At 43.6% G+C, this 19,797-nt stretch overlaps 1 protein-coding gene across 1 annotated transcript in view; it reads right to left on the bottom strand.

Annotated features, from left to right (window-relative positions):
- Positions 1–19,797, bottom strand: part of Fgd1 (FYVE, RhoGEF and PH domain containing 1) — a 43,076-nt gene that overhangs the window by 4,242 nt on the left and 19,037 nt on the right. The window contains exons 3-13 of the mRNA XM_031380736.1: positions 19,730–19,795; positions 18,184–18,273; positions 17,360–17,508; positions 14,977–15,133; positions 14,737–14,875; positions 7,573–7,631; positions 7,279–7,425; positions 6,557–6,649; positions 6,331–6,410; positions 511–541; positions 2–64 (exon numbers count right to left, since the gene is read on the bottom strand). Coding sequence (XP_031236596.1) covers positions 2–64; positions 511–541; positions 6,331–6,410; positions 6,557–6,649; positions 7,279–7,425; positions 7,573–7,631; positions 14,737–14,875; positions 14,977–15,133; positions 17,360–17,508; positions 18,184–18,273; positions 19,730–19,795 — 1,074 coding nt within the window. The remainder of the gene's footprint in view (position 1; positions 65–510; positions 542–6,330; positions 6,411–6,556; positions 6,650–7,278; positions 7,426–7,572; positions 7,632–14,736; positions 14,876–14,976; positions 15,134–17,359; positions 17,509–18,183; positions 18,274–19,729; positions 19,796–19,797) is intronic.

The following is a 19,797-nucleotide window of genomic DNA, read 5'->3' as shown; positions in this document are numbered from 1 at the left end:
TTGAGTTCAACAGTTTGAAAGTCTCCAGGGTCTGTTCATGCTTCAGGAGGGTGGAATTGATGGCCTGGCAAAGAGGTGTGAGAAATGAGAAATGTCACTCCTCGGCAACCTATCTCCACCCTCACCACACCTTCCTATGCCTTAGTCTAGAGCCTAGCTTCTAGGCCTAGCTCTGTCCCCACCACACATGACTGAGAAAATCCCTCCCTAAATCCAGGTCTATGACTTAATTATCAAATGTGGAAAGGGGAGTGGTGGCTGGAAAAACCTCCGAAGTCCTTCCTGATTGCATGCAAGCTTTTATTTTACAAAGCATGGTTCTGAGGAGCTGACTTCCTAAAAGAATCTATCTGACCTCAGGACTTCAGCTTGTTTATCTGTAAGAGGGTGATAATAGCATCTGTGGAAGGCTGGTGTCCAGGCCTGTTCTGTTTATTTTTAACTATTATCAGCCCCTAAGAATTCCGTTAATACCCTTCCAGACCCCTACCACAAAGCCTTGGGTGTTACCTGGACCCAGTCTTTCTTCTCCTCCTCAGTCCTTGCACGGGGGAAAAAAAGAAAGGGTTTGAGTTAGACAGGTCAATAAAAAGCGATCTGAATGGTATTTTAAGAGTTACAGGACCTAGGCCGCACTACACTTCTTCACTTTATGTAACCTTGAACAAGTCACATGACCTGCATTTATTCAACAATGTCTTTCAGATCAAGGAGCTCATGGTACACCGTAGGAGACAGATAGGGACAGTACAAGTGGAATCAGTGCTGACTCTAGAGGAAGTGAAGACTGAGGAGTCCAGAGAAGGGGACCTGCCTTAGCCTTTGTTTAAGTGGGGCTTTTAAGAAAGGTTTCCAGGCTGGAGAGATGGCTCAGCGGCTAAGAGCACTGACTGCTGTTCCTAAGGTTCTGAGTTCAATCCCCAGCAACCACATGGTGGCTCACAACCATCTATAATGGGATCTGATGCCCTCTTCTGGAGTGCCTGAAGACAGCTACACTGTACTTACATATAATAACTTAAATAAATCTTTAAAAAAAAGGTTTCCAAAGGGAGGTGCTAGTGTGTGTAAGAGTATGGAACATACATGAAACTATATCCTGTCAACTTTGCAAAAGGAGGGAGTATTTTAATATTTTATGAAGATGGTACTTATGTGTGTTCTGAATGAGCATCACTAAGATTATGCAACGTGCCCAGCATGATTTCTGCTACAAATCATGCTCTAACTTCCATTTGCTCTTCTCTGCTTCTTCTAGAGAACCCTTCTAGAACCCCTTTTTAAAAAAGAATTATTTATTATATACAAGTACACTGTAGCTGTCTTCAGACACACCAGAAGAGGGCATCAGATCTCATTACAGATGGTTGTCAGCCACCATGTGGTTGCTGGGATTTGAACTCAGGACCTCTGGAAGAACAGTCAGTGAGTGCTCTTAACTACTGAGCCATCTCTCCAGCCCCTCTAGAACCCTTGTATTCTCTAAGCCCTCTGCCCTGGTGCAAACTTGTCAACCACCTAGGAATAGGATCCCTTACCTTGCTATCTCCCATCTGGACTCTCATTTTCCTTCCACATACACATTCTAAGCTTCAAATGTATTTTTCTTATATGAGATCTGACTGCATCATTAGGACCACCATGTGAAAAAGTAAGGATGTGAAACAAGTTATGATGTTGAGTCACTATTTAGGGATGTGGGGAATGCAAGTTAGTGGCTGAGTGCTTACCTAGCATGCAAGGTCCTTCTCCAGCATTTGCAACATACATGCACATGCACATGCACTAATGAATATTCATTGTAATCAAATGTTTGTCAAGCCTCATCTGTGGTATATTTAAGACCTATGTATTTCACTCTGCAGAATCTGCCAAGAAAAGGGTATGGCAGTGATACTGAAACAAGTACTAAACTCTAGGTAATGACTTTCTACTAATGCCAGGGGGTTATGTATGGTAAGGCTTTGCTTATTTTGAAATGTATTTAAAAGTCATTGAAAGGGCTCAGTAGTAAAGGGCATGTACTCTTGCAGAGTTCAGTTCCTAACACCCACATTGTGTACCTCATAGCACCTGTACCTCCAATTCCAAGGTGATCCAATACCTCTGATTTCTGGGGGGAAACTGCACTTGCATGTGCAAACCCATACACAGATACACACTCATATACACAAAGTCGTTGGATATTCAGTTTTCTCAGCACCATCTGCTGAAGAAGCTGTTTTTCCTACAATGTATGATTTTAACATCTTTGTCAAAAATTAAGTGGCTAAGTAAAGCATGGTGACATATCTATAAACAGGATAGGACAGGATCAGAAGTTCAAGGCTGTTGAATGCTACATAAGACTGTGTCTCAAAACCCCCAAAACTAAACAAATTAGTTGGCTATGGCTGTGTGTGTGTTTATTTCTGGGTCCTATATATCCCATCAATCTACCTGTCTGCTTTTGTGCCAGCACCATATTACTTAATTATTATGTCTCTGTAATAACCGATGAAATCAAGCATGAAGATAATTCAAATATTGACCCAGCTCCGAGGTGTGTGTGTGTGTGTGTGTGTGTGTGTATGAAAGTTTAGTCAGCATACCACAGAAATTATATGCCCATCTATGTTTATTACCACACTAGTCACAATAGCCATTATATAATCAGCCCTGGGTTGTCAACTGGCAATTAGATAAAATGTGTATGAGTGTGAATGTGAATGGGTGTATTATGGAGTTTTTCATGAATTCAAAAGAATAAAATGTCATTTGCCAGAAAATGGATACAACTACAGATCAATATATTAAGTGAAATAAGCCAGTGCAGAAAACCATGTATTATGTGTTTGACCTCATTTGTGGAGTTTGGATTTTACATGTATACACAAAATCATTTTTATATGTGACATCAAAGTAGAAGCAAGATTGCTAGGGGGGAGAAGCAAAGGGAGGGTCTGAATAGAAAGTATGGTCAAAGTACAGGATATACATACTTGTATGAAAAATGTCTTGCCAGGTGTAGTGGCACAAGCCTTTAATTCCAGGACTTGAGAGAGGCAGAGGCAGGAGGATCACTGAGTTCAAGGCCAGTATAGTCTACAAAGTGAGTTCCAGGACAGCCAGGGCTACACAGAGAAACCCTGTCTCGAAAAACAAAAATAAACAAATGAACAACCTATCATTATGAACAATGGACATATACCAGTAAAAAGCATAAAGCCATTGGATTGGTGAGTGGCTAAAGCGTAGTTATGTGATATAAACTAAATATAGCAGCATGTTAACCCTTGTAGACTCTAAATGGTGGTTCAATTAGTGCTCACTGTAATTCTTTCTAGTTTTCTGTACTTTGGAAAAGGTTTATAATAAAATGTGGCAGCAGGTACTAGGAAACGGCACAGTGATTAAATCGCTTGCTATGCAAATGTGAAGAACTGAGCTCAGACCCTTATATCCACACGAAAGCTAGAAATTGTGGCAAATATCTATAAGCCCAGCACTGAGATAGGGTTTGTTCTAAATATAGTCATAAAAAATGATTTCTTTATATATTTCAACTTGTAATTTCTTGGTAGAGAACAAGTGTTGCTCTTGATTTTTAAGAATTATGGTGGAATTTGTGGCCATTCAAAAGGTATATAAGGATGAAGTTCATATTTGTTAGTCCAACTTACTCAGAAGAGTAAGTCAGGAGGACCACTTGAACTCAGGAGTTCCAAGGATGTCCTGGGGGAAAATGTCACAAACGAAACCAAAAATTATCAATAACTGTCTTCTATGTGGAAGAAGAGAAGTTCTGGTGATGGGACCAAGGTCCTTATGGATGGTAGGCGAGTTCTCTGCTTCTATCCATAGTTATTGGCTCTTAAATCAGTTGCTCTAAGTCCTGGTGTACATCAAATCACCTGAGGAGCTTTGTTGCCAGTACTTGCAGGCTAGTTAAATGAGAATCTTTGGGGACGGAGCCCAGGCATCAGTATTTTTTAAAGTTCTTAGCTCATTCCGCAAACTGCCAAAATAAGAACCAGCTAAGCTATTATTTAAGATTATGGGTGCTTATACTGTTTGGGTTTTGTTTTGTTGTTTGTATACTTATAATTACCCTTGTTCACACAAGGTCTCACATTCTATCTTGCCTTGAATTTTCCATCAATCTCCCTGCTCCAGTCTCTCAAATGGTGAGATTATAGGCAGAAACCACACCAGAAAATTTTCATTAAAAATGTTTAAGAGGCTAGAGAGCTAGCTCAGCAGTTAAGAGCACTTGCTATTCTTCTAGAGGATCCTGATTCAGTTCTCTGCACCCACTTCACAACCATATCCAACTCAGTTCCAGGGTACCATCTTCTGGCCTCCTCAGGTAGGCACCTTGTATGTACATATTACCAGACATATATGTAAGCAAGGCACCCATAAACATTTAAAAATTTTTAATAAATAATCAATTAATTTAAAAAATAACTAGTGGAGTCAGGTGTGGTGGTATGTGCCTTTAATCCCAGCACTCTAGAGGCAAAGGCAAGTGGGTCTCTGTGAGTTTGAGCCTAGCCTGTTCTGCATAAGCAAGTTCTAGGCCTGCCAGGGCTTCATAGTAAGACCCTGCCTCAAGGAAAAAATGTAATTGGCTGGAGATGGCTCATGTAGAGGACCCAAGTTCAGTTCTCACAACCCATGTCCTGTAGTTGACAACTGTCCATAATTCTAGCTCCAATGGACCTGCTGCTTCTTATAGACTCATATGTACATACCCCTGCATAGATACATGCATACACATAATTTTAAAATAATCAAAATAGGGCTGGTGAGATGGCTCAGTGGGTAAGAGCACTGACGGCTCTCCCAAAGGTCCTGAGTTCAAATCCCAGCAACCACATGGTGGCTCACAACCATCCATAATGAGATCTGACTCCCTCTTCTGGTGTGTCTATATAATAATAAGATAAAAAAGAAGTTAAAAAAAATCAAAATAAACCTTTAAAAATCTGAACACTAGCGAGACTAAGCCAAGAGGATTGAGTTCAAGTCCAACCTGAGCTAATTACAGACAATAAGTACGATTATAAAGTCATTTCTCCATGCCATCCTATTGAGACGAGGAAGAAATCAAGCAGTGCTTGGAGGGCCCCTCTGGACAATGCTCTTCTGATACCCTCTAACTCTAGGCAGATACCATGTCTTTGTGCCTTGTCTCTTCCCTAGATGGTCCTGTTTTCTGTCTTGCTGGACCTATTATTCCTTCCTGCTTCTTGTACCAGTGCAGGCCTCAGAGAGGTTCTCTTAGTCTCCCAGAGCTTCAAGGCCCAACCACTAGGTTGTTTTACTGTTTTGTTTTTTGTTTTTTTTTTTAATTTACTTATTTTATATAGAATGAGTACACTGTAGCTGTACAGATGGCTGTGAGCCTTTGTGTGGTTGTTAGGAATTGAATTTTAGGACCTCTGCTCGCTCCAGCCCAAAGATTTATTTATTATTATACATAAGTACACTGTAGTTGTCTTCAGACATACAGAAGAGGGCGTCAGATCTCATTACAGGTGGTTGTGAGCCACCATGTGGTTGCTGGGATTTGAACTCAGGACCTTCTGATAAGCAGTCAGTGCTCTTAACCACTGATCCATCTCGCCAGCCCTTGTGTTGTTTTTTAAGGCAGAGTTTCTCTATGTAGCTTTACTTATTCTGGAACTCACTCTGTAAACTCACAGAGATCTTCCTACTCCTGCCTCCCAAGTGCCTGGATTAAAGGCATGCGCCACCACTGCCCAACCCAACTACTAGGTTGCTTAAACTCTTCTCCCTTCTGCCTCCATGCAATCATTGGTCACCTCTCACTTCCAAGTAGCCTATCAGAAAAGGCCATGTACTGATGTGCACTCACTTTGCAGCCCTGATCCATGACCTTGTTAAACACTTTTACCTGGACTCTCAGAAAGTAGTATGGAACCCATGTGCTAAGCTGACAAGGCCTAAGCTCCAACTTCAGCTCTAATCATGCTAGCTGGATCTAGGAAAGGTGCCTCAATTTCTTCGGCTTTAAATGGACTGATGGTAGCTATGTGTGGTGATAGCCATTTGTGATGTTATTCATGATAGTGTTAAGTAACCCACTCTTCCCTGCATTCTGGAGTTTGTTCATTCTCCAAAATGCTTTCCTGACTGACATACCATCTTTTCCCACACCATGTATATACATGCATCATCTTCAGAATCACCCTCACACACATAGCTGAGGAGCAAGGCCATATCTTTTGGGGAAAGGTGTTCACTCTTTCTCTAGCCTGGAATGGCTCAGCATATCTGAAGTAAAGAGTGAGTTGGAGAAAAGGCATAGGCAAGGATAAGTACCTGGCCTGGAGTTCGAGAGAGCGCTGCTTTCCTGATACCAGGAAGGTCCGAGGCATGTTGAGGTTGGAGCTCTCCTTTAGCTAAAAGGAGGAGGGAAGGATCATGGTGAGGCCTACAGAGCTCTACAGGGTCCTGCACATATGCACACATACACTGGGGACAAAGTAGGCACTTTCCTCCCAATACCAATGTCCCACTCCACATTTCCAATTCTTACGGTGCTTACCTCCATGCCATCTACATCAATACGTGCCCGCACGCTAAACTTCTGGCCAAGGAGCCGCAGCCTGGGCACGCAGTAAAGGAGGCGGTCGTTGAACTAGGAAGGAGAAGATTTGAGATGTATATACAGGGGCTTAGTGTGGATGATGAGTCTCCTCACCCTCATACTACTGCTAAGGATGCAAGACAAAAGGATGCAAGGCAATAAATGGAGGAAAGATACATCAAGGTGTCAGGCAGTGGTGGTACAAGACTTTAATGTCAGCACTTGGGAGGCAGAGGCAGGCAGATCTCTTGAATTCGAGGCCAGTCTGGTCTACAGAGGGGTAGTCCCAGGACAGCCAGGGCGACCCTGTCTGTCTGTCTGTCTGTCTGTCTGTCTCTCTCTCTCTCTCTCTCTCTCTCTCACACACACACACACACACACACACACACACACACACACACACACACTGACAAAGCTATTTTAAACTGGATTCAGCAATGATGAGGAAAGAGCAAGGAAATGTCATAGGAGTCATTTCCTAGTTGGTAACCTTGGCCAACTCATATCTAAATTGTAGTTATATAATGTACAAAAGCAAAAAATATTCCTAGCTCACATAGTGAAAATACAATGAATGCCTGGAGGAAAGAACAGTTGGCTAGAGGTCTATTCTTGAATGACTGCCAGGTTATCTATGCACCAAGGGCATGACCACCCACAAGCCCACACCTGGCACTTACTAATATGAGGTATCGATCTTGAGTGGTCCCATTCTTTGCTGACAGTTTAAGGATATGACCTTCTTTTATGAGCTCTTTGGTGGGACTGACAATGTCCTCCTCACCCCCTAGCAGCTCATAGACCTTCAGCAGCTTGTGCATTCGTTCCTGGCAGGGAGTAAAAGGTAAAGCTTGGGGTGGGCAATGCTTCCCCTTACATGTCTTCAAGTCACAAGTCCCTCCCCCCACCAGTCCTAGGACAGAGCTATCACAGAGGGATGGCCAAGGAAGGACAGGGCTAAAAGGGCCACTTACCATTTTACGGATGGCAGCATTAGAGTGTTCTGCTGCTGTGGCTATCAGCTCCAAAGACTCTATGGCACAGAGAAGTAAGATCAGATGGGAGAAGAACAGAGAGGAAGTTCTGCAGGACATCTCTACTCCATGAATATCTCCTCGTGGCCTAACTACACTCTCTGCCTCCCAGCAAATGCCAGCCTCAAAAGATGTTCATGACCACATTGTTTCAAATCAGAAACTGCCCAGAGTAACAACACAGTAGAGAAATATGGGACAGCCAATAAAATGTAAGCTTGGTAAAATGATTATGACCTAAAATTAACTGGCAAGAAACACGGTCATATTTGGACAGTTGTTTCTGGCTAGTGGGACTATGGATAGTTCTTGGGTTGTTTGTTTGTTTGTTTTGTTTTCGAGACAGAATCTTTCTGTATTCCTGTGGGTGATCTTGAAATCCTGGGCTCAAGCTAAATCAAAAGAACAGCAGCAACAGCAACAAATGATTAAAAGTAAAGAGGACTGGGGATGCCTAGTTAGTGGAGTGTCCGTCTAGCATGTGTAAGGCCCTGGGGTCCACTCTCTAGCACCACAGAAACTAGGTGTGGTCATGCATGTCTATAACCCTAGCTCTCATGAGGTAGAGATAGTAGAATAAGAAATTCAAGGTCATCCTTGGGTACACAGCCAGTTCGAGGTCAGCCGTAGGACCCTGTGTAGGACCCTATATCAAATGCAAATACATGCTCACACAAGAAAATGAAGATGATGATGATAAATATAAGACAGTGGTAGCTTCAGTAGCAAAACAAAGAGGAGTTGGGGAAATGTGGCTTGGTGGTAGAGCATTTGTGTTGTATGTTAGAGGCCCTGTATTCAATTCAAGTACACCAGGAAGGGAAGAAGGGAGAGACTCTATGGTTTGTCTTTCTACTTCTGACTATAGACACGTTCTATGCAAAAATATACTTCCATTGAAGTGGGTTTTTTTAACAACACTGTCAAACCTAAAACAAAAATGTTCAACCATAGGAGCTCAGTTACACAATTTGCAGCACAGTCATATAATAGAAAATCAATCTTTAACAATGATACTATGTAGGGTTTCTGATAATATGGGAAATGTTCAGAGTGTCTTAGGAAATGATACAAATTTGAATATATACAATGATCTAATTCTTGCTATCACATACATCTAAAAAACATATGCTTAAACATTTATCATGGGGCTCAGGTCACAGGTGGCTTCTTGGCCCCCCACTTCTGTCTTCTTTTCTGTCATTTTCACACTTCCTACGGTGACCAAGTGTCATAATGGAAAAAAAAATTAAGTAAGTCTCCATAAACATCCACATGTTAAATCATCCCTGCCTCTACCTCCAGTCTAGCTGCAACTTCATGGTTCCCACTGGACATAGTGGATTCCTCAGAACTTGTGCCTGTACTAGAGAATCACATGTCCACATGGATGGCAAAGGAGGAGGCCCTGTTTCCTAAGATGAGCACATTATGGCACTAAAGAAGATCCTGTGACCACTGCTCAGGTCTCCATATGCCTTTCAGGTGCTGGGCCTTTCTCTAACTCTCCTTCAACCCTGGTAGCCAGAGGGAGTTTTCTTGCACACGGCTTACTGTTTCCCCTCCACTTAAATCTGTGAATGTTTCACTCAGCCAGCACAACAAAGACCCAGCTCTTTTGTCTAGCATTCAAAGCCCTTGGTGACTGACTTCAATTTACCGCTGTGGCTTCCTCCATATGCACCTCCCTAAACATGCCTTGTCTTGCTTCACTTGGCCAACTGCCATCCAGTCTTCTGGATTCAGCTTACCATGTCTAGCAGCCTTCCCTAAGCTCCAAGGATGAGTTAGGACACTGTCCTTGCTCCTTCTGCCTCACTAGTCATACATACTGCATGCTCGTCACTCACTGCAACTGAATCCCTCAGTACACAAGAAGTCTCCGAGGAAGGGGCTCAGTTCCCACTACCTTCCTCAGGGATCCCAAACAGATGCTTAGTATAAATTTTTGTTTGTTTGTTTGTTTTCTGAGACAGGGTTTCTCTGTGTAGCCCTGGCTGTCCTGGAACTCACTCTGTAGACTAGGCTGGCCTCAAACTCAGAAATCCGCCTGCCTCTGCCTCCTCTAATAAACAGAACCTCAGACAAGTTTATCAGGGTTAAAAGCTAAGACTTGCTGAGTGGTGGTTGTACATGTCTTTAATCCCAACACTTAGGAGGCAGAGAAAGGCAGATCTCTAAGAGTTCGAGACCAGCCTGCTCTACAGAGCTAGTTTAAGACAGTCAGGGATACAGAGAGAAACCCTGTCTTGTAAAACTTAAAAAAATAAATAAATAAATAAAAGAAAAGAAAAGAAAAAGAAAAAGAAAAAAAAAAACAAGCCAAAGATCCAGGTGATTATCACCTGGAAGGTGGCACTGTTTTTTCTCCTATAGATGCTGCATCTTTCACAACCCAGTAGAGCCCAAAGGGACAGAAATTTGGTGAGTTAGGGGTACATGAACTTAGGCCTGCACACATGTTTAGGCTCAGGCTGGATGCTGTGTTTGCTGTCAGGACCTGTCTAGTGAAATACCATGCAGGAAACAGATTGACGTTTCTGGGAATCCCAGGCTATGTTGAAAGTTTGTTGTGGGGATGTTAGCATAGAGTTAAGAAGCTTTAGTGGGGCCTAAGCTGGGCTCGGCACTCTGGGGTCTCAGTCTATGTTCAGTCTTGGGATAAGTGTAGGTAGGTAGCTGCAGGCAGCAGTCCCAAGATGGAGTCTAGGCTCTGGAGCTTAGTCTGGGAGCAAAATGTAGGTGAGTCAGTCAGCAGAACCAGAAAGATGATTCAGTGGGGCTCAGCTTAAGGATTTTACTTTGAGTCATAAAATATACGGAGCTCAGCATAGGATCTTTAGCTGGGTAGTTCAGTGGGCAGATCTTAGCCAGCTCTCATTCAGAGGTCCTCCATTAAAGGCTGAGGTAGAAAACTATCCTATGAAGTTTATTTGTGTGGGTGGAGGTGTTCCCCTTTGGCGTCAATAAAGGGAATGCTGAGATCTGTTCTAGAGACTCGGATATGGTTGAGGCTAGTACAAAACAGGAAACTGACGTTAATAAACTCAACCTGGGGCTGGTGAGATGGCTCAGCAGGTAAGAGCACACCGACTGCTCTTCTGAAGGTCGTGAGTTCAAATCCCAGCAACCACATGGTGGCTCACAACCACCCATAATGAAATCTGATGCCCTCTTCTAGTGTATCTGAAGACAGCTACAGTGAACTCATTTATAATAATAAATAAATTTAAAAAAATAAATAAAAAAAATAAACTCAACCTGGTGGCTAACTCAGTCTGGATGGCATTACCCAGAATATTTAGTCATCAAAAATAGCTAATGTTTATTGAGTCTTTGCCACGTGCCAGGTACTCTGCTAAAAGTTTTAACTGGATTATCTCATTTAGCTTCAAAACAATTCTATGAAGTAGACAACATTATCATTCCTAGTAAGCTTATAAGAAAACCAAGCCTGAAGTTGGGCAGCTTTCTGGAAAACACACATGGCTTTATATTGTATTGCTTGTTTTGTTTTTTGTTTTGTCTTTCTTTTTTTTTCTTTTTCTTTTTGGTTTTTTTTTTTTTTTGAGACAGGGTTTCTCTGTATAGCCCTGGCTGTCCTGGAACTCACTCTGTAGACCAGGCTGGCCTGGATCCCTACAAGTGCTGGGATTAAAGGCGTGCGCCATCACTGCCTGGCTGTTTTATCTTTCTTATTTTGTGTTTTCTAACACAGGGCTTCTCTATGTAGCCTTAATTTCCTAGAACTCCCTATGTAGACTAGGCTAGCCCCCAACTCAAAGATCCACCTGCCTCTGCTTCCCAACTGCTGGGATCAAAAGTGTGCGCCACTATGCCCCGCTGAGTTTAGGATTGTTTTATTTGATGTACTAGAGATTTAACCTGGGGCCTCACACGTGCTAGGCAAGTGCTCTCCTGCTAACATGCCTACCCCTACTTCTTTCCTTATTAATTTGCCCACATCAGCCTTGGATTTGACTTGTAGCCCACGTAGCCCATTCTCCTGCCTTGGCCTCCAGAGTAGTTAAGATTACAGACACAGTATGTGGCCTAGAAGGCACTTTCTTCAGATTTAAGTGTTATGCCTTAAACTGGCCCCTCAGTGGGGTTCTCATTTGGGACAGGAACATGGTACTTAACATGCAGCTGTCTGTTTGCAGAGCTTAGTTACCAAATTTCCTGGAGGTTTAGCTCTTTTCAAAGTCCAGGCTAGGGGGCAAAGTGCCCTTAGGTAAAGGGTTTGGAAGTATGCACAGCACAGGACACAACTATTTGCTCCCCATTCCTGTGGCTTGTACACTTTCTCTGTTTCTCCCCCCATTTGGGCTGCTTCTTCATCTCCTTTGCTGACCCTACCTTCCTTGTTAGGTCTGTTCAGGCAACCTAGGCCCAGTTGAGTAATAGGTCTGAACTCCGGTGACCCAGTGGGCAGTTTCTGCCTGCAAGGGACGGAAGGTGTTCGACCATAACTCCCAAGTTCTTGGCAGTGTTTCAGTCCTGACCTCTCACAGCTGCCGCAGGGGATGTGTGCTCTGTCAGGTAGACAATGCCCCAAGCTCCCAGCATTCTAGCTGGACCCTACCTCCAGTCATCTAACCACAACCAGGAATGCCCCGCCTCACATAATATAAAGGGGTGGTTCACTCCCTCCCCTCTCTCTTGCCTTCTCCCCCGCCCCTTTTGGTTTTTGGGTTTTTTTGAGACAGGGTTTCTCTGTGTAGCCCTGGGTGTCCTGGAACTCACTCTATAGACCAGGCTGGCCTCGAACTCAGAAATCCACCTGCCTCTGCCTCCCCAGTGCTGGGATTAAAAGCATGCGCCACCACCGCCCGGCTGGTCTTCTCTCTTGCTCTTTGTCCTCACTCTTACTCTCTTCCTTTCTTTCCTTTCTCTCTTTCTCTTCTCCTCTCCTTTTCCTTTCTTTTTCTCTACATGACTGTCCTATTTTCTCTTTCCTATAGTAAAATAACTCACTTATGCATTGCCTCCTTTTAACTAACTAAAGAGCCGTGCAGCCACAGATATCAGTGGCAGAGAGCCCCAGTCACAGCAGAGAAACACAGGCCCACACTTCCCGAGCTTTTACTGGGTCCTCCTGTTTTCCTTTCCATTTAGATTTACTCCCTTTGGTAAATGCCACTCCATGGCTTTGAATACGAAACTGTACACCAGTGGCACTTAAATTCCTCCCTGGAGCCGGGCAGTGGTGGCACCTGCCTTTAATCCCAGCACTTGGGAGGCAGAGGCAGGCAGATTTCTGAGTTCAAGACCAGCCTGGTCTACAGAGTGAGTTCCAGGACAGCCAGGGCCTTACAGAGAAACCCTGTCTCAAAAAAAAAAAAAAAAAAAAAAAAAAAAAAAAAAACAAAAAAAAAAATTCTGGCATCATCTAAGTATCTAAAGTGGCAGCTCCCTGTGTGTATGTGTAAGTGCCCCTGGAGCCCAGAAGAGAGCAGCTGTTCCCTCTGGAGCACAACAGGGAGTTGTGAACTGTCTGCATGTGAGTGCTAGCAACCAAACTTAGGTTCTCTAAGAGAACAGTATGTGCTCTTAACCACAAAGCTATCTCTCTAGCCCCAAGAACCATCATTCTTGACTCTCCCATTCTCAGCATCCATGGTATCCTAGGGTTTCAGTGCTACTTTCAAATAGAATCTATTAGGAATGGAACCATTTCTCATCTCCTCTTATGCTACCATCTTCATCCAAGCCACCTTTTTGACACTACTGCATTACCAAAAAGCCCCCACTCCTTTCCTCAGATTTCCTGACTCCTCCTACTCTCCAGCCAATCCTAACCATGACCTTCCCCGTGAATATCCACTATACTCAGAATAAACTAATCACCTCATCTCGGCCTCCAAAGCTTTGCTCCTCCAACCCTATTTTCCAATTATCTTTTTGCCCTCTCTTGTTAAGCTCAAGTCATACTGGCCCTCTTGTTGTCACACAGATTCATCTACCTCTATCAGCTTGCCCATCTTCCCCTGCTTTGGGGACTCTACATTTATTACTGTAGCTGCCTAGAACATTCCCCTCTCATTGGCCCGTGGCAACTTTCTTGTTATTTATGTTTTGGTTTATCCATCTTCCCTGCATAGAAGTCACCAGCTGAAAGTAGACTGTCCAGTCACCCTTACATCATTCCCCTACGTCTCCAAGTCACACTTTTAGCATCCAGCAAATATGTTCCTGTGGATTTATCACACTTGTTTATAGGCTCTCTCCAACGAAACCATACATTCCCCGAGTCAAGGACTTCATGCATTTTGCTCAGTTCCCTATTCTCCATGCCTAGAACAATGCACAAGCACTTAGCTATTATGTTAGCGATAAATAAATGAAAATATGAGTTCAAGGAAGAGCAAGTAGGCTAGACTCAAGAGCTCCATCTGAGGCCTGACCTGATACAGATGAGGTAAATGTAGAAGGAATCTAAACCAACTACTTTTCTTGTGATTCAGTAAATAAAGAATCAGTCTGAGGAGGAAGTATCTCAGCCTATAGATCCAAACCTGAGAGGTATAAAATATGGGAACAAGTTTGATCATACTTGAAACTCTTTCAGGAGGTTCATTCTTGGGAGTAGCCAATAGGCCTGGAGTAGAGCTTTAATTCTAGAGGATGGGAAAGTAGAAGTCTGACTGTATGGGGCTTTTACTTGGGAGCTCACCCATGGAGAATTAATAAAATAGGCTTGGCCTAAAGGATTCAAGCTAGGCTCTGAGCCTGGAGGCTCAGGCTCTGGAGGGTTAGGCTCCCTTTCATTGAGAAATTAATCTTGGGTTCAGCCTAATAAAAGCATGGTTTCCTAAAGACCATCAACTAAGCCTACCCCTTAGACTATATAGTTCAGTCAGAAGTTCCTAACTGGGTTCTTTCTGGGTCATGAAGGCAGAGTAAATGAACTTGGAGGTTCATCCTGAAATCTCACCACAAAGCCTAAATATAGGCCCTTCAGTTTAGAGATCCTATTTGGAGATTTTAATCATTCAACATTGGCAGACCAACCCTGTGAATGAAATCTAGAGTCCTGACTCAGAAGTGTGGCTAGAGCTACCAGTGTGGGGAAGTAGGGAGGGCCTAGGGGCACACACTCACTCTGGGCATCCTTGCTGTCCGGGGAGCCATGAGGCAGCTTTAACAGATAATCCTTGAGAAGAAGCTCATAGCGGGGGATACGCTGCACGGGCTCCAACATGTGGTGCTGCAAGGTCAGGTTTCCACAGGCTTCCTCTTTCTGTGACAGAAGCAGAAAAGCTCAGGCCTAGCTAAAAGCCTCCCGCAGGTCCTTGTAGACCTTTCCTCCTGTAGCATGGTTTATCCTGTTTCAATTCTTACCTGTACTTCATGGATGATGACTTTAAACTGAGTAGAGCGCTCTGTCCATGTATTGACCAGCTCTACAGCCCGGTCGAAGTTTTTCACATACTCGCCATACATCTTGAGGAAGGGTGCCAATTTCTGAAGGATGTCACCAATGCGTGGGTAGCGGTCCCTAGAGTAGAAGCAGGGGCTGACATGATCTCCAGCCTCAGTAAGAAAGCCATTTTTCAACTGGCTTCCTTTTTAGGAAATGCTGCTTATACTACAGGCCAATTAGGCTGAGGGACTCAGATTGAGCTGAGGCGGTAGGCTGTGAAACACCTAGCCTAACTCTGTCCTGCTTAAGTCCCAGAAACTTTATCATCCTGGAACTTGCCATACTGTAAGGGCTATTCATACACTGACCACTCACTGATTCTTGCCCAGCCTTTGCTGGGTAGTGCCAGAGACACAGTACTGAGCCATACTCAAACCCTGAGAGCTTTACCTTCTTGTAGGGTAGAAAAAGTAACCAAGTCTTGCTGAACTCTCACTGTCTACAGTGTGATGTGAGAGACAAAGCAGACTTAAGGTCATAGGATGGTAAAGGAGATGTGGGAACTAGGCTTTATGCTAGCCCTCTGCAGTCACAGTTTTGCAAAAGAGGCATACTTTACCCTGCCAGTGTAGGAGACACAGAGACAATTTTAAGCAGGTAATGCCATGGCCTGGTTGTTATTTGGGTAAACTATTCAACCAAGTAGTATAGATGCTATAGTCTATATTAGAAGAGGAGAACCTGAAGGCCAGAGTCAGCCTCGAAACCCTGCCCTCCTACCTCCAGCATTTGCTACTCCTCAAATCATTCTTTATTCCTAGGCTAGGCTTGGTCCATTTGTCTGCATTTCCAATCTCCCATTCTTACCACTACCATATTTATAGTACATGCCTTTAATCCTAGCACTTGGGAGACAGAGGCAGGTGGAATTTTGTGAGACTCTGTCTCAAAACAAAACAGCAGAAATTCTTATATGCTAGAAAGGGTTTGAAGCTCCGCACATGTATTAACACATTTAATTATTACAAGAACTCTACAAGGTAGGCCCTTATTGTTGTCCTCATTTTAAAGACAAGGAAGGTTTTAAAGCATTTGCCTAGCTTGTGCAAGGCCTTAGGCTTAATCCTTAACATGGCGAAGAACACAAACAAACAAAAATACAAACATGAACAAAGATGTAAATAAACACAAGTTACAGCAAGGTAAGAAATTTACTTAAATTTAGCCAAGTAGCAGAGGCAGAATTTGAATATAACCATTTTAGCTCTTTTTCTTTTGTTTGTTTGAGGCAGGGTTTCTCTGTGTAGCCCTGGCTGTCTTAGAACTCACTCTATAGACCAGGCTAGCCTTGAACTCAAAGTCCCAAGGGCTGGGACTAAAGGCATGTGCCATCTCACCTGGCTCATTTTAGCTCTTAAATTTATTCTTTGTATTTATTTGGGGGGGGTATCAGGTTTCTAACACAGGGTCTCTCTGTGTAGCCCTGGCTATCCTGGAACTCACTCTGTAGACCAGGCTGGCCTCAAACATAGAGATCCTTAAAAAAAAAAAAGACAGAGTCATACTATGTAGGTCTAGGCTGGCCTCAAATTCATTGATGTGCCACAGAGTCCCTAGTGATGGAATTATAGGCATCCAACTGTAACAGGTAAATCTCAACACTTTCTTTTGTCTTAAGTTTGATGATGATGGTGGTGTCATGGGGTGGGGGTGGGACACACAGCAGCCATGTAGATGTCCAAGGACATTTTTTTTTGGTTTCTTGAAACAGGGTTTCTCTGTGTAGAACTGTCCTGGAACTCACTCTATAGACTAGGCTGGCCTCGAACGCAGAAATCCGCCTACCTCTACTTCCCAAGTACTGAGATTAAAGATGTGTGCCACCACTGCCTGGTGCAAGGACAATTTTATAGAGTCATTTCTTTTCTTCCATTTTTTATGTGGGTTCCAGGGCTTGAACTCATGTTGCCAGCAGCAATCCTACCAACTGAGTCATCGCATGAGCTTTCTCACACTCTCAAGGGTTCTGCTATTCTGCTGTAGCATTCTACAACTTCATTTGTGTTCCACAATAGATTGGGAGGGCCAAGGAGGCAGAGGTTAGGTGGTTTTGTTTTTTGGGGTTTTTTTTGTTGTTGTTGTTTGGTTAGTTTTGTTTTTTCAGAAGAGAAGGTAGGTAAGATTGAACTTATTTTTATGATGCTGGGGATAGAATCTAGGGCCTTGCATATTCTTGGCAAGAATTCTGTCACTGATCTACATCTCAACATCTCCAGCCCAGGAATGAAATTCTCTGAATACATTTGGGCTTAGCATGTAAGTTGATGCTAAAAGAAGCAGACTGGCTCTGAGGCCCCTCACCATTCCTCCATGCGCTTCTCTAGCTCAGGCAGCAGGAACTGCTGGTGGAAGCAATAGATTGAGCAGATGTTAGAGAAGATGCCGTGGACAACATCTGCGGGGAAGGAACTGCGGTTCCGAGCTTCTTCCAGCAGCCGGGCACAGAATACCTGGTGGAGCAAGGCACAAGTGCTCAGCCCAATTGAAACGCGAGCTTAGCTGAGGAAAGGGTCAGCTTGCAGGTAAGAGTAGGTATTTGTGGGCAGCTCTGTGGACCTCTGAGATTAGTACTGGTCTTGAGACTAAGAGTGGGGATTGAGAGAACTGCCGGTCACCAACATTAGGACCTAGAGTTAGAAACTGGGATGACTCCAAGTTAGGATTGGAGCAAGGTCAGAAGTAGATTTGAGTTTAGAGAGAAGGCTGTAATTAGATCCCTTTATTGTAACATATTTATGAGTGGGTCTAGTGTAGCACTGTCCTAGAGGCTAGGACAGAACAATGAAAGACAAATAAAGATCCCTACCCTCAGGGATTCTAATGGATGCAGAGTGAAGAAAAAAGTCAAGGTTAGAATGAGGTCCATGAAGATGGGTACATTGAAGATGAGGGGAAGAGTCAGAAGTGTCAGAGTCACAATCTCAGGGCTGGTTCATGTCTGTTAAGAGTGAGGAATGAGGACTGAACTTGTGAACACTATCACAACTGGCTTCAAGGTCAGCCAAAGATCTTATCTCTTCTGTATTCTGGTCCTAATGGTGGAGTTAGGCTTAGGGCCTATCATTTCCTCTATGGAACCTACCTACCACATCCTGGGGTCCTGGGACCCCAGAGGGGCCACTCACCTGATCCAGGAGATGAAGCCTGGAAACATAGGCCTTCTCGGTTTGCAGGAGCTCATTGGCAATATGGAACACCTTCTGCTGCACAGTCAGCTGTAAAGAAGAAGTGACCTTTGACACATCATCTCTACCTTAACCTCAGCTCCTTCTGTACATTTTTCTTCTCTCCCTCCCTTCCTCACCCTCTCACTCATTTATCAGGTGTTGCTATATTTCTTTCTCAGAGTGCCCTCAAACACTTGGACTGAAGTGATCCTCCTACATCAATTTCCCCAGTGGCTAGACTACAGGCAATGTCACCATGCCTGACTCTCCTAAGTGCACATGATGCTCTAACCTTAGTTCCTCCCTGAGATAACTCTGATCTGATTCATAAAGCTTCCTGTAGTTATATCCCTCATAAAGTTTGTCCCTCAATGCTGAAGATACAAACTCCTTCATACAGGCAGTCATATACCCATTGGTCTGCTTTCTCTACTCATTGAGCATGGTTTGGTGGCTAAACATGGGAACTAGGAAGTCCAACTTCCTGGATTCAAATCTTAGTCTACCTACCACTCACTAGCATGTATAAGTTGCCTAATTATTTCTGTATTTAAAGAGTCCCCATTATAAAGACAAATAATAGGACCTATGTCCATTTGTAATGGAGACAATTTCATATATTTTAATTTCATTTATTCATTTAATTTTTGCAATGCTGGGGATTAAATTTGGGGCTTCATGCATACTAGGCAAATGCTCCGCATTTTCCTACACTCCCAACTCTAAACGATTTCCTATAAATAAAAACAGAACAGACTGCAGATTACAGTCTCTAAATATCAGCTACTTAGTCACTCATTCAGTTCACTGTCAGCAAAGGCTTGCTGAGTACGTGGGGTGTGAGAAAGGCACAGAAGTATAAAAATGTCTAAGATTATGCCTGCCAGCTCACTTTCTTATATGCAGGCTACACACTTGCTGAGTGTCATTTCATCTCGGTACTCCTGGCCCCAGTCCCCACAGCTATGCTTAGTTCTGGTAAAGCAGGTCTCCTGGCTGAGACCTTATGTAAGTGCAAGGATTCCTTCTGAAGAAACATTAGGTAGACAAAGCATGGAAAGAGTCCCAACCACCAAGTACTTCAGGCTGCTTTGGGGCTCTGGCTCTGTGCCCCTCCTCCAGTTGTTGAGAAGTCTCTCTGGCATGTAAGAGTTTCTGTCATACAAACAAGGAAACTGAGGCTTGTAGTGAGAAGTGGAAAGGGAAGAGACATCCTCAGTGTCACACAGTTACTCGGTCATGAAAAGACTGAGGTCCATTAGTGGTTCTCTGAAAAAAGTAGAGTTACCTTCCTAACGGCATTTAGAATGAAGAATGGCCATTTTGGTGTTCACAGACATGTGGGTAAGGTTTTGCTACTTGGGCTCCATACTAGGTGCTAAGTACACTAAGTGAAAACAATGGCCTGTTTTGAGAAAAACCAAGCGGGGGAAAGAACCAAGTATAAAAGCCAAGCTCCTTTCTCTGCATGGTCCTGCCTCATGGGTAACATGTAAGTCAGTACCTCCACAGACTCCTGTCTCTCCATCGGGGGTGCTGGAATTTCTCTTTCTTTTTCCTCCTCTTCTTCCT

This window comes from Mastomys coucha, chromosome X (assembly GCF_008632895.1).
Source record: "Mastomys coucha isolate ucsf_1 chromosome X, UCSF_Mcou_1, whole genome shotgun sequence".
In the NCBI taxonomy this organism is placed as follows: Eukaryota; Metazoa; Chordata; class Mammalia; order Rodentia; family Muridae; genus Mastomys; species Mastomys coucha.
The sequence above is the reverse complement of the archived record's forward strand: the minus strand, read 5'-3'. Positions and strand labels throughout refer to the sequence as shown.